This window comes from Nyctereutes procyonoides, unplaced genomic scaffold (genome assembly GCF_905146905.1).
Source record: "Nyctereutes procyonoides isolate TBG_1078 unplaced genomic scaffold, NYPRO_anot_genome, whole genome shotgun sequence".
NCBI lineage: Eukaryota > Metazoa > Chordata > Mammalia > Carnivora > Canidae > Nyctereutes > Nyctereutes procyonoides.
The window spans coordinates 15117834-15132594 of record NW_026575040.1 but is presented as its reverse complement, the minus strand read 5'-3'; the positions used below and the strand labels follow the sequence as shown (position 1 = coordinate 15132594).

The 14761-nt window shown below is 44.1% G+C and overlaps 1 protein-coding gene across 3 annotated transcripts in view; it reads right to left on the bottom strand.

Annotated features, from left to right (window-relative positions):
* RORA (RAR related orphan receptor A) overlaps positions 1-14761 on the bottom strand; it is a 705804-nt gene that overhangs the window by 91771 nt on the left and 599272 nt on the right. Inside the window, exon 1 of one of the 3 annotated variants that reach the window (XM_055320039.1) lies at positions 5067-5088. The exons of 1 other annotated variant lie outside the window; for it this stretch is intronic. In XM_055320039.1, coding sequence (XP_055176014.1) covers positions 5067-5070 — 4 coding nt within the window. In that variant the 5' untranslated portion in view covers positions 5071-5088. Of the gene's footprint in view, positions 1-3306; positions 3463-5066; positions 5089-14761 lie in introns of those variants that run through there. One more of the 3 variants, XM_055320038.1, reaches the window with a different exon arrangement.

The window sequence follows — 14761 nt, the reverse complement described above, 5'->3', positions numbered from 1 at the left end:
ATCCTACCCACCAAAGGTCACAAAAATGGGACAAATATCCCTGCTCACGGACACCATGGACGGGGTGCTTGAAATAAGACCAGGGATAAAATTCACATTTCATTGGGTAAAAAAGAAAGGCCAAATTTTTCAAAAGTATAAAATCAAATGTATGCGAGTTGGAAATACTACTAATCACCAACGCATAAAGTATTTTTCAAAGCAGAAAGGTGAGGTTTTGCATTTGCACATGAATTGTGCTGGGGGAAAGAATCTATTATGGGACAGAAATTCTCTGTAAGCCTCTCTTCACTCTAACTCCATTTACATGAGCATAGGCTGAGCACTCATGAAGAAAGGGGCATATAACCTACGGAAACTGATGAAGCCCTTGCATTTCCTTTCAGCGCTCGGCTGCCGCCTGACATTTGGGCAATGCACTTTTATGATGAGCAGAACAAGTGCTCCCCTGATCATAAATGTTATCGCTTGGCTCTCTCTGTTTGCCCAAGAAGCAATCCAAATGGTATCGGAATTTTGTTGTTAATTAAACAAAAACAAAACTGAAGGATGAGACTAGAGTTGCTTAAATGAAGATTTATTACTTCTAAGCATGAAACCACTTTAAGCCTAAACTTATTTGACAACTAACGCAGAGGAAGGATTTTCTTCTTTGGTGAGTTCAAAAGGCCTGATTTAATGATGTTTAAAAAACATAAGTAATCAGCCAACAAAGAGAATGTTTCTCTTTTATGGTCGCTTGTTCCCTCCTCCCCCATCCACATGCATACATGTACGAAAAAGCTATATTATAAAGAGTATTTCTGTTTTGCATGAAAAATCTAATTATACAAACTCTCTTACATATGGAACCAATTTAACTATTAAAAATAAGAGGCAGTAGGGAAGTATTTAATATGATTCTGGGCCAGTTTTTTTCCCCTTAAATCTGATATGGAAACATTTACAGCATTCCTCATTTTCCCACAAACTATTTTTCCTCAGTTTAAATTTGCACCAAAGCGAGATAATCCCATTAAAACACAGGATGTTATGATATTGGAAATGAAATATTCTAATTGTCCAGATGCATTCTATTTCTCTCTCTCTCTCTCTCTCTCTCATGCTTATAGAAAAGCTGCATTGCCAGTACTTCTGAGCTACTTTTCTCAAAGCACATTACTATGAATCTATTATCTAATGGCAGCCAGAGGTCACTCCAAGACAAATGTGTGGGCTACAGCTTTTGGGGGATGTTGGTGTTTGTGTGATTCTCATGACTCTATTAGTAAGGGATAGTACCTAACTTTGTGCTGGAGCTACAAAAGCAAAATCCTTCGTACTGGGAAGCATCAACATTAGATTAAAGCATTAAAAATATATTTTCCTTATTGTTTGGTGGTTACTGTTTATTGGGGGAAACAGTTTTAGATTTTCACCTTTCCCCCAATCAACACAAATCATATTACGTAAAATGGATAAAAGACTGGCATTGACATCTTCCAAGTAGCAAAACCTATTTTATAACTTAAAGGGGGGTAAAAAAAAAAAAAAAAAAAAAGCCAGAAGAAGATGTCTTGACTACAAAGGCTATTTGAGTCGTTTTACTCTTGCAGGATTAATAAAACGCAGGAAATAGCATAAAAGTTTTTTGAGGGGAAGAGGGGAGCATAGATTTCTTTTATCAAAAAAAAAAAAAAGTCGGTAGGAAAAACATTTTTTTTTCCCTTACAGAAGGACGTTAAGTGCTTTAAGAACGTGCATCACAAGGAGGTTTTCCCCCTCCATCAGTCGCTTATTCTAAAAATGACTGAATCCCGTTTTCCGAAAGCCACGAGGGGAAGACAGAAAATGTTTGCCCGTGGGTACGTCGTATAGAAAGATTCGGTCTCAAGCAGCTCATCCGAGCGTCCGGCACGTTTCGGCCTGTTAATGATTGATACCGGAGATGCCACCCAAGCTCTCGTGGAGAAAGGCGAAGCTCGGTGAACCGAAAGTAAACGCAGCTCGGACCCCGAAGTGGGGTCCCTCATCGCGGGCTGCAGCCAAGCCTCGGGCTCCCCAGCGGCCCTCCGAGCTCCCGGCCCGCGCGGACCCGCAGCGCCGCAGGTCGCTCTGGGGCTGCCAAGCCGCTGCGCACGAGGGGCGCCCGGCGCGCCGCAGGCTCCCGGGGCTCGAAGCCCGCTCCCGGCGGCCGCTCCCGCTCCCGCTCCCGCTCTCCGCGGCCGCTCGCGCCGACCACCTCCCGGGGGCACCTCGCGGGGGCACCTCCCGGGGGCACCTGCGGGCGCGCGGGCGAGACGAGCGGCCGGCCGAGCTCCTCCGGGGCTGTCCGCAGGAGTCCGAGGAGCGTGCCCGCCAGCTCCGGGCCGCACCGCCGACTTCCTGCACACCTCCCAACTTTGGCTTTCCCACCAGAAACTTCCCTGACTTGCCTCGGCCTCTCTCCGCTCCCCTGCAAGACCTCGAGTCGGCCCCCTCCCCGGCTGGGCCCCCGCCCCCCGCCCCCCCTCCCCACCAGCCCGAGGCGGCGGAAGGCCGGGCGGGGGCACCCGGGGCGCGACCCACCCGCGCGCGTGGGCCCTCGCCGCCGTCGCACTCCCGCCGCTGCCGAGGCTCCGGCGGGCAGGAGGCCTCCCCACGTCCCTCCGCGGCCCCAAGTATGCGGGTGCGGGGGGTGCGCTGCGGCTGCGGGCGGCAGCCCGGGGAGTCCCGGCGCGCTCCGAGAGCCCGAGTCGCCCGGGCCCGGGCGCTTTCAGAAGTAGCCGCGGCGGGACGCGGAGCCGGACGGGCCCGGGCGCTCGGGGCCTGCGGCCGCCGCCGGGGGGCAGGGCGCACGGCCCGGGGCGCTGACCGGCCCCCGGGGATGACCCAGCGTCGGCGCGCGCGCACGGCCCGGCCCGGCCCGGCCCGGCCGCTGCGCCTGCCCGCGTAGGCCGGAGCTGTCCGGGGTGCGCCCCCCGGCCTCCCCCGAGCTCCCCGGCCGCCCCCCCTCCCAGGAGCGCCGCGCCTCCCTGCAAACTTTGTTCCGAGAGCCCCGCCGGGTGCCAGGCGGACCCGGGCGGCTGACAGCAGCCGGAGGGCGCGGGCGAGGGGGTCCAGCCCGCGCGCCCTCGCCCCCTCGCCCCCTCCAGGAGGCAGGCGGGGCCCGCGGCCCGGCTCAGGTGGCGCCGCCGCCGAGGCCCAGGAGGCCCTGGCGGGGCTCCCGCGCCCAGCCCCGGGCGGTACGTGCGCTCGGGCAGGCGCGCCCACCCCTCCCCCTGCGCGCCCTCCTCCCCGCCCCCCGAGCAGCCAGCCCACCCGGCCCCGGCGGGGCTCCCGGCTCACCTTTCATCGCTGCGATCACAAAATACATCATTTAAGCCGCGGTGCGGAGAGCGCAGGGAGAGCCGACGGTCCGACCCCGGAGCCCCCTCTGCCGCCGCCGCGCCGCCGCCGCCCGAGCCACAGCAGCAGCTGCCGCAGCTGCCCGCCCGCCGAGAGCCATCCCGAGCCATAAGAGGCTCCATGTGACCGGCTGACATCACGGCCGCCGCTCTGTTTACACCGCGCCCCTCCGCTTCCTCCCCGGGCGGGAGGCGGGAGGCGGGAGGCGGGAGGCGGGAGGCGGGAGGCGGGAGGCGGGCGCGCCCCGGCGCCGCGCCCCGCCCCGCCCCCGCGGGCAGGTGAGCGGCGGCGGCCGGGCGGGCGCGCCCCAGCCCTGCGCTGCCCTGCCGCGCCCCCGGCCCGCGCCCAGGCCCCCAGCCTTCTCCTCGCCTCGCAGGGCACCCGTGGGCGCCGGGGTGCTCTACGCGCGCAGGGCCCCTGAGCGCGCGCCCCGCCACCTCCCGCGCCCACGCCGCGGGGCAGGGGGCGCGCCAGCCCACCCCGCTCTCCCGCTCTCCCGCTCTCCCGCTCCCCATGCCGAGCTGCCGGGGCGTCGAACGCTCCAGCTCGTCGGTGGAAAAGAGGGGCCTGGCCCGGGGGTGGGGTGGGGGCACCGCGGCCACCCTCACTTCCCAGAGCGCCCCGGCGCCCAGTTGGGAAGGTAGGGTCCCCAGCGGGGCCGTGGAGGTCGCCGTCGCCCGGACCTTCCCGGGGGGCGCAGTGTCCCCGAAGTCTTTCCCCGGGGGACTCGGCCTGGGCAGGGGGACTCCGCGCACACGGATGCTGGTCCTCTCCATCACACCAGCTTCCCCTCTCCGCTTCCTTCCCCCAGGAACGCTGTCACCTGGAAGGAGAGCAGAAAACTAACGCTCTGTGAATCACCTCAACGACAATCCAATCGCCAGCTGATTTGAGCCACCAAATTCCCAGGCTCTTCCGCATCCATCACTCTCTCCAGAGAACCCATCTACAGGTGGGAAAGATTCTGGTTTTCACACTCAAGAACGTCGTGGCACCTTGGGCAGGAAAACATAAATACCTCTCAAAGGCAGACTTTGTAAATTTTAAGATCGAAACTTAATTCCCTCTGGACTTCGAAGCTAAATCCCTTTTTCCTGGCCTATGGAAACTTAAGTGTTGACAGTATTATCAGACGAATCTCTTCAAGAGGACGAATTTCAGATGCTTCATACCCAGAGTTTGCATTATTTAAAATTTTGCCAGGATGTCCATAACATTGACTATAATGGCACAAAAATCTCAAAAGCCCAGTTTGCATACCTGCTACTGTTCCTTCACACAGCTGCAGTTCCGCTTTCTTTTCTGATGGTCTGTATTTCCATTTACAACTTAAAATATTACTTATTAGCTGATGCCTTCATGCTGATTAAATAAGGAGAGTCTTAGCATTTTTTCCCCCATATAACTGAGTTGTCCTGGCCCCTGAGTTGGGCTATGATTTAAAAACGCAGGCAGACAATCAGCTCTGTAGAAAACTAGGATTCATATACTCCCCACCTTCCCCAGCCTCCTTTTCAAGGCAAAATTTACACAGTCCTGACTTAGAAGGTCAGAAAAATTCATCCTAATTTAAATCAATCCCTAGCTTAATAAGAGTTTGATTTCAGCTAAAGCCACCCTAACAGAGTTTTTCCTTTAGATTTTTTTTCAAATAAAACCACAAAAACAAGAAATTATGAAAGTGGGAAGCCAAGACCTACCCATGTTAATTCAGCTGTCCAGCCATAGCAAAATGGACAAGAGTTTCAAATGAATCAACCATACCCACTGTGATGTTTACAATTATGAAATTAAATCACACCACCTTCCCATGATGCAACTGTATCTCCCAATGAGGCAACGCCCCTCAGTTACATTGACACCATCCTTCATATTTGATTCTTGATTTCCCTTGTCCTAAGCACTTCATGACAAGGAAGAGCAAAGCCAAGCTATCCAGTAGGTAGGTCCGAGGTCCAACTTTATTTCCTTTGTACCACTGAGGGATGGAAAGATGTCAGGGACTGCATGTTAATAGGTTATGTTCTTCATACTCATTGCAAATGAATCCAGATAACACAATCCTTGAAAAATCACAATGTTGCTTTAGAACAGTATCCTGTTTGAGAAAACAATGCTTTGAAAATGGCCAAATCCATTAGCTCTAGCCTGCCTGTCAGACATCTGACTCCAAGGTAAATAGTCTTACATTACTAGTAATCGGTATTTATTTCCAGACCATTTCAAATGAAATCGGTAATCGGGAATGACATGTAACGTGACATGTGTGCTCCTGCAATTACAAGTAGTAGAATCAGTCATCCTATAGATAATGTCCCCAATAGAAATGTAATCTCATAATACCTATTTGAAATATTTACACATTTATTCAACAAAGACATTTCCAGGATAATGTAATACTGACCTTAGCCCTTGGAAATGTATTTCATTCTGGTTCTACAAATAATGAGCGACCGAATTTCAGATATTAAGTCTTAACCTTCCTGTGTGGCTAGATGCTATTTGTAATGCATGCCTCTATTAAATGTCTTCAGCTTTTAACCCAGGGTATAATATTGTTCTTTATATTAACACAAAGCTCTTATGAAACTTTGAAAGTAAAAACGAGAGGCTGCTTAAAAAAACCAAACCAAACCAAACAACGTTGAAATACAAACTTTCTATGGAATTATAAATCCTGCACCAAATAAACCAGTCAGGAATGAAAGGATCCATATCCCCCCTCCAATACTACCAAATTTGAGCCATAAATGATGCACATTTCAGTGCAAACCTTTACCAACTATATATTTACATGTAGGAATAATTATTAACATGTAGGAAATATTTATGGAGTACCTACTATAGGGGAAAACAGTGTTAAACAATATATTCTTTCCATTAATTTTTTTTTACCAAGTGTTCTGAAAAGAAAATAGAAAAAGAATATTGCTCACATGAGGATAATTAAACAGGATGGGAATTCTTTACCATGGGTAGAACTATGTTATAGATTACTTTTTGATTCAAATGTTTCTGTTGGCTAATCTCAGAAAAGGAAGGCACCCTGCACACTTATAAACACATGTAATTGAATTCAGAGTTCTTTAGAGAAGGTAACAGCCCCACATGGGGTCCCTATATACTGGGTTTCACATTTGATCTGTCACTTAGCAAGAAAGTGGAGAGACACTTCTGATGCCAGGTTGTTCCCAAATGTCTATGAGGAAAGCTTGCTGTATTTCTACAGGATATCTAGACTGGCATGTAATCAGAAAATTGGTGCCAATCTTCCCACTTTCAGAGATTAAGGAAATGATACTTTATGAGGGTATATTCGGTTTTCCACAAAATGGGGTGGAAATGGTGGAAATATACCACCAAATGGGGTACGCCACCCTGAATCACACTACAGTGCTGCTATTGGGGAGAATGGCAAACCAATGGATTAAAAGATTTATCCTGAGTGGGCAAGGAGCTCCTAGCACAAAGATGATTTTGAAGTTTGCTGCTGCTGCACATGAGAGAGCATTTTGGCTCTGTGTCTCACCCAGGCCCTGATTTTCCCTCTCTAGTGTGGCAGCTTGCTAATTCAATTAATTTCTTTCTAGCTGAACAAGAAAGGGATCAGTGAAAGGTTAATGTGGTCCTAGGCAGCTTGATTCAACTGAATTCTTAGCCACCACTGCACTCTGATCTGTAGGACTTGGGCCATTCTGACTGACATAGAGCCAGAGAAGCAGGTCTCCTACAGACCAGATAGAGTCAGACCCAGAGAGTTCTAACTAAGATTGCTTGGAAAGCCACAGAGAAGGCACAAACTTACCTATAATACTTCACAGACTTGCTTAGTTTTTCTGGAAAGAGCCAGTGCCTCATAAAGGAGCATTTATAAAATGGAATAATATTGGTGAGATCTGGAAACCAGGGGTGACAGAGAGGCCCCCCTTATTTATGAGTGGAAGGGGGAGAGGATGAACAGATTAATATAGCTTGCTTGCCACTCATTATTTTATTTTATTTTAAATTTTATTTATTTATTCACTCATGAGAGACACAGAGAGAGAGAGGCAGAGACACAGGCAGAGAGAAAAGCAGGGTCCATGCAGGGAGCCCGATGTGGGATTCGATCCCGGGACTCCAGGATCATGCCCTGGGCCAAAGGCAGGCGCTAAACTACTGAGCCACCCAGGTGTCCCACTACTCATGATTTTAAAACAAATACAGATGTAGATGTAAATGTACATGTGTATACATATACATAGCCCATGAAATATGGTGAAATACACTGTTCTTTGGTGGCAAGAGACATCTTCAATTTTACACACTCATTCATACACACACACACACACACACATTTCACATTATCAAGCACATTCACTGAATGCATATTGTATTCCTGGTATTGTCCTAAGAATCAAACAAGAACAACCTCACTAATCAGTTGACTTTGGCTCTGAAAACTATAGAGAAGTCAGCTCCCTGAGTCATCTGAGCAACCCTAAAGGAAGGCAGTAGTGTCTGGTTGTCCATTGAAAAGATGTTTACACAGCACTCTGCCCCTCACAGTTGACAGACGGCTCCAAATCATTAGTGTGACTATTAGTGTAATGGGATGTTGGAGGCGAAAGATTTGGCTGGATTGAGACAATCGTGAAGGGATTCTGAGATTTCTGGAACCACGTATTTCTCATATATCTATTGGGAAATTCAAGAACTGGAAGATGTTTTGTAACGATCACAATGAGGGGAAGGGTGAAGTTCACAGGCATACAGATGTGAGCAACCTCTACACAATAGGTAGGTAGCAGGTGCCTCACTACACACACACACACACACACACACACACACACACACACCTGCCAAGGCAGCAAGGAAGGAGATGCACAAGAGAGGCCATAAGGACCTCCGCCCCTTGTGTTCCCGTGGGGTATGCTCACCCCACTTCCCGCAGATGGCACAGAGCAGGCCATTCGGAAAATAATATTTTAGTCAAAGGAACATGAACAATAGAAGCAAACTCAGAACCCGGAGCTTGGGTTCAAGTTTCACACTTAACTTGCCACCTTGGGCAAGTCATTCCACCTCTCGGGTCTCTCATCTGTAAAGTGAAAGAGTGGGAACAGAGCTTGAAGGACTCCTGCAACTCACACACTCCACAACTACTTGTGGATCTCGTCTTATCCACTTCTTAGGAACAGCATCCCTTTCTCTCTGCTGCACTACATCGACTGACCTCTCCAAGGGGCCTTCACTGTGTCATCAAACTCTGGTATGGCCGAATGAGCTCTCACATCAGACAAAGCTAGGTCCCGAACCAACCTTTATCCCACTCACTAGCTGAGTTATTTGAATAAACCTATGTTTCCTCTTATGTGAAATAAGGCAAATATAACCTTGAAGGGCTACTGGGAGGATCAAACACTTTAAAGAAAGGATAGAGTGACAACATCTTTGGAGGGCTTATGAGTGGAAATACCATCACTGTCCCCACCAGCCCCTACATTGTGGTACACACAGAACCTGTGGTTGGCATAAATTATTGACCTTAATAAAGACGTGCTGCAGTAACTATTAGAATGCACTTTTGCTAAGCTTTTTACACTTTTGAAACCATGTGTCTCTGTGTGTATTTGTATGTATTAAACCAGCATTTATTAAGTACCTAAGTATTGGGAATACAAAGATAAATACACATTAAATTACCCCTTCGTCTAAGGGGCCTCATGGTCTCACCTTCTTATGTCTCATCTCCTGTAAAAGCAGAAGCTCCCATCCAATCAAGCATGTAAACATCTGTGTGTTATAATTTAAAGAATGTGTGCCAGGACATTGAGAGGGAAGGAAAAAGATTAAGATGTCAGACCTTCCCTCAAGGAGCTTGCCCTCTAGCAGGCAAATGAATGCCATACCTACGATGTAAAGCAGAATAAGTGTTCCAGAAATAAGGTGCTATGCAAGCCAAGAGTACGAGGGGCAACTTTGTACAGGGTTCATCTTAAATTTGATGAGAAGAAGGACTTCATGGAGGAGCTACCATTTGATCTAAACATTGAAAGACAAATCGAATCTAGTGGATAGGAAAAAGAATAAAGAACATCATAACAGGAGGGCAGAACATGGATGAAAGTACAGAGAAAGAAAATGCATTTCTTACTTTACAAGACTAGTAGTGAAGGTTCCTAGCAACAGAAAGTACATAAAGACAAGGAGTAGAGAAAGCTCAAAATGTAGGTTGTTACTATTTCTTCTGCTTTTCCTCAAAGTGCCTAGCTCAGACCTTTGCAAAATATATACACTCAAAGAATGAGTTTTGAAAACATAATTGAGGGCAGAAGAAGAGAATTGTGCTTTAGAAAATAAATCTCTTTGCTGCTCACCCATTTCATAGTCTTATTGTAAGGATTAATAGTTGGTTTGATAGTCATAAAGTTAAATTACACTTAATAAAACACATAGAGCAAAAGAGTTCCACATCACAGCACACAGAGGAAGAATAAAACTGGAAATGGGTATTATTTCATCAGAGTGAAAGCTAAGCAGGGCATTTCAGGATGAACAAGATAAATTGAATGTTATTTGATTTTGTATCTCACCCATTTAAGTTCTGAAAATTATCTGCGACAGTTCTAATATAGATGCTTTGTATACAGGCCATATTTTATTTTTTAAGAAGTATCTTAAAAATATATTTTCAAATAATGGAGAGAAGATAAGCAGTTACAGATGGTTCCCTCTATTTTTGTCATGCATGATCAAGGGCTGCAGAGTACGTGGGCTTCATTGGGAAATCCGAGTCTCGCAGCTAGGAGCGTTCCAGGAGCAAATGCTGGCATTATTTTGCTTTCGCAGAGAAAATATGTTTCTGTTCAGTCAAGCAGAGTAATCAATTATTCTGCATTATGAAATACTCATTTTATAACTATTGACATTTCAGACAGTTGTGCCACATGTCAATAGTGGTTCTGATGCTCACATTTAAGCTCCAGCTTATATAGGATGGGATTCATTTGGCTGACAGCGTTTGATCAGAAAAGTCTCTGCTCTCAGAAGTACACCTGTTATTTATGTCCAGTCCTGCACTGGGGAAGTATGCTTTGAGCACTGAAACAAGAAGAGATTTGGGTTTGTTCTTCTGTTTTAATAAAAAATGTGAAAATTCTTCTATGTTCGATTCACATTTAAAAAAACCTCAGTGCTCTTCTCTTCCATTTTGTAAGATGGAGGTAGATTAAATTAGGCATTCAAATCAGAAGACTCTAAAATCGACATTAGATTTTGAGTATCCAGTTAAGCCTTATGTCCCCAAAGATAACTTTCCAAAATCAAAAGGGCTTTCTAATAATTATACAACTTGCTTCTTTTACCTCTCTTATTGGGTTAACGATTCCTTGGGACTTACTCTGTCACAGGCACTTATTTGATGCTCTTTTTAACACTTAATTCACCCCAAACTCTCTTTTTACAGATGAGGAAACTGGAGCATAGAGAAATTAAGTAACTTGCCAGGAACAAAAGGCTAATAAATTAAGTAACTTGCCAGGAACAAAAAGCAACCTTAAGAACAACCTTTGTAAGCCGATTCTAGGGTATGCACTCTGAACCATTATGTTATGACTCTCAAAATTTTTTAAAAAATTTTCCTTGAATTGAGCATTACTCAGTATTTTGAAAGCAGCAAGCTGACTTCTTCAGGAATCAAAAATTACCACTCTAGTAAATTTTAGGCATGTGTGCAAGAAATTCTTTAATCCCTAGCTTCTATAATTGAGCAGGGTTAGCATGTATCATTATGAATTATTGCACAATTTAGTAAATTATTTAATTACTTACTAATGAAGAAGCATACTATACACAGTGGTAATTATCTTGTTTGAAAACAATGTTGCCATTTGTATATTTAAGAAACACTTGCTACACATTAACTCTTAAGGGGAATTCTTTCTTGTTTTGGGTTAATTAAACAACTCCAAATATTGGTAATGGAGTGTTCAATAGGGCTGCAAGGAAACTAAAAAGTACAAGAGCCAACACTGCACTTTTAAGAGACTTCAAACAAAAGAAAAGATCTGTTAAATACAAACGAAAAAAATGGTAATTTTGTATTTCACCTTATTCTACTTAAAAAGCATAAGATAGAGATATTTGCTGGTTTCACTTTTCTAAATCATATCATTGCTACTCTTTTCATGGTTTTTGCAACATATATTGTATAGCATTTCTTTCACCTAATTAATCACCTAACAAATAGCCTTGATAGTATAATAATCTCAGCACAGTCACTTAATTTTCAATAAATTTGAATACATTTTTGTCCACATTTATTGACTATAGTCATGCATGACCCTTTTATTTATAGAAAGACATAGTACATATACGGTCCTCAGATATTTTGAGAACACATCTTAAATATAGATAAAAGTAATTTTTAAAATGTTATAATACAAGAAAGAGTGACTTGTTTAAGTGATGGTACACATTATTGAGAAGCTATTGATATATATTATTCGATTTGTTGTAAAGTCTTAAGTACAATAATAGCCTCAGAAACCCCAACTTGCTCATTCTTCCAAAGGCTAGGTACATATTTTATGGTGAAGGTGACTTTTATAAGCTAGAATGTAATGGTGACTTGATTTACATCTTTGCTCCTTGAAATACAATGGAGGGAATGTGGCAAAGCCATTATAAACAAGGAACAGTGAAATAGAGAAATACCAGAATTGGAAGACACTCAAAGAGGTCAGGGGGTAGGTCTTCCTACTGCCAAGGATGTGAGCAGATAAGCCATTTATGTCTCACAGTTGCCTGCCATTAAATAATCACATATAAGCAAGACAAGAGACATTATCATGTTTTTTCTATTGTCTTATTTTCTTCTCTATTATTCTAAGGTCAAAATGCCATCTAACTGAGTATTTCAAATCATACAAAAGCTTTGCCATAGTATGAATACTACATATATTAGAACTATAGCATAGATCGCAGGTTTCACTCTTTGTGAAACACTCAGTAAGAAACTGTTTCCCATAACCAGTAAGAACTAGGTTAAATTTAAGCACTAAAAAACAAGAGAAAAGAAAAAAAATTAAAGATTTTATTTATTTATTTATGAGAGAGAGAGAGAGAGAGAGAGAGAGAGAGAGAAGCAGAGACACAGGCAGAGAGAGAAGCAGGCTCTTTGCAAGGAGCCCGATGCAGGGGTCAATCCCGGATCCCGGGATCACGCCCTGGGCCGAAGGCAGACGCTCAACCGCTGAGCCACCCAGGTGTCCCAGAAAACATTTTTTTATATGTTCATAGCATCCACTGCTCAATTCATAGTGTAACATGAATTACACGGTGTTTATTTTATAAAACAGTGTTTTATCAACTAGAACTATAGCAAAACACATGGAGTACTCTCTGTTTTAATGGCATTTTCTTTCTTTTTTCTTTTTCATTGAAATATAATTAACATACCGTGGTATGTTAGTTTCAGGTGTACAACATAATGATTTAAGAATTCTATATAGTACTCAGGGCTCACCACGCTAAGTGTAGTCACCATCTGCCACCAAACAAAGTTTTTACCATCTTATTGACTACATTCCCTATGCTGTACAAAATAGTATTTTCTGATATTATTGTGGCAAACTAGAAGAATTATATTTTGATCCAAGATTCAAATCTCAGCTTTTACATCTCTTTTTAAAGTATAATTTACATAGCGTAATACACGTTCTTTTTAGCATACAGTTCTTCGAGGTTTGACAAAGGTATTAATTGTATTACCACCAACTCCATCAATATATAGAAAAGCTCCATCTCCTTTCCTCCAGCTTCCCCTGTGCTCCCCTGTAGCCAACGTATTCCCCTTCCCCAAACCCTGGCAACCACATAACTCTTTTGTATCCCTATAGTTTTGCCTCTAAATAATATCACTTAAATGGAATAATATATTATGTAGCTTTTTACCTCTGGTTTCTTCTACTTGGCATGGTGTATTTCAGATACATCCCATGTTGTTGAACATATCAATAATTTGTTATTTCTATTATTCACTAATATTCCGTCCCAATTTATTCATTTCCTAACTGAAGGATAGTTAGGCTGTTTTCACTTTTTAGCATTCACAAATAAAGTTGCTAACATTCATGTACAGATTTTTGTGTAAACATAAGTTTTTATTTCACCTGGATAAGCATCTAGGAATAGAACTGCTAGTGTATATGGAATATAGAAGTTCAATGATAAGAAATGCCAAATGGTTTTCCAGAGTAGCTGTGCCATTTTGCATTCCTATTAGCAATGTCTGAGTTCTAGTTGTCCTGAACCCACACCAGCACTTGGTGTTGACAGATATTTATCTACATGTTGTCGGTTTTTGTTATTTGACATAGTTAGGTTTTATAAAGTCACTAGGACCACTGAAGCAGCCAATATTGAACCATTTGCCCCTAGGGGAAATAAAGGGTTAGACTCCTGTGAGTCTGTGCTCATAACCTTTTTATCATCTCATCAATATATAACCTTGTTTTCTGTGTATTTGTTTAAAGATACGTTATATGAGATATACTGTTCATTCACGAACATTGAACTCACAGCCAGCATCATTGAATGACACTTATTTCACATGTATTTTCTTTGTAAGGCACATCACAGCCTTCTTGTACTTGAGAACACTAGCCAGCACTTCAGCAGTATGCTTGAGGGCCATTTTACATAGCAAGATCACTAACAAAAAGCACAAAAAATAGGAAAACGTAGCACTAAGTAAACTGTGAGAAGGACACTTATTTATAGTATGAGAGCTGAGACAAGAAGACAGAGCAGCGCCTCATCAGACCTTAGCTGGGGATGTGTCTCAGGACACTCCACCCTGTGAACAAGTCTGAAAATGGCAGCCAGTATTGATTTGGGGATTATAAACAAATTTTAGTAAGTGAGCAAATTTGTAAATACAGAATCTGCCAATAATGAGAATCAACTCTATGTATGTATGTATCTATTTATCATTTTTTGCCATCCTACAATATCAGTTTAAATGTCACTGCCTTCAGGAAGTCCTGGACAAACTGCCAGCCTCCATTAGATGAGCTTTGGGTTCCCACTGGCATTCTGTTCTTCGCTTTCTGTAAACCTGATTCTTTATACCATTTTTCTCCCTGGTAATCATTTGTTTTCTTTTACATCTTCTTTACTACAGACTCTAAGAGGCAGGGAACTCATATATCTTCTCACCTTTGTATCTCTAGTAACACTGAGGTTTAGCACAGTGCCTGGCGTATATTAGAAGATGGATAAAGATTTGTTGAATAAATACATACTTCTTTTGAAACCAGCATGTGTGGTGGAAAGAGAACTGGAATTGGAGTTGGAAAATCTTTTTTTTTTTTTTTATGATAGTCACACAGAGAGAGAGAGAGAGGCAGAG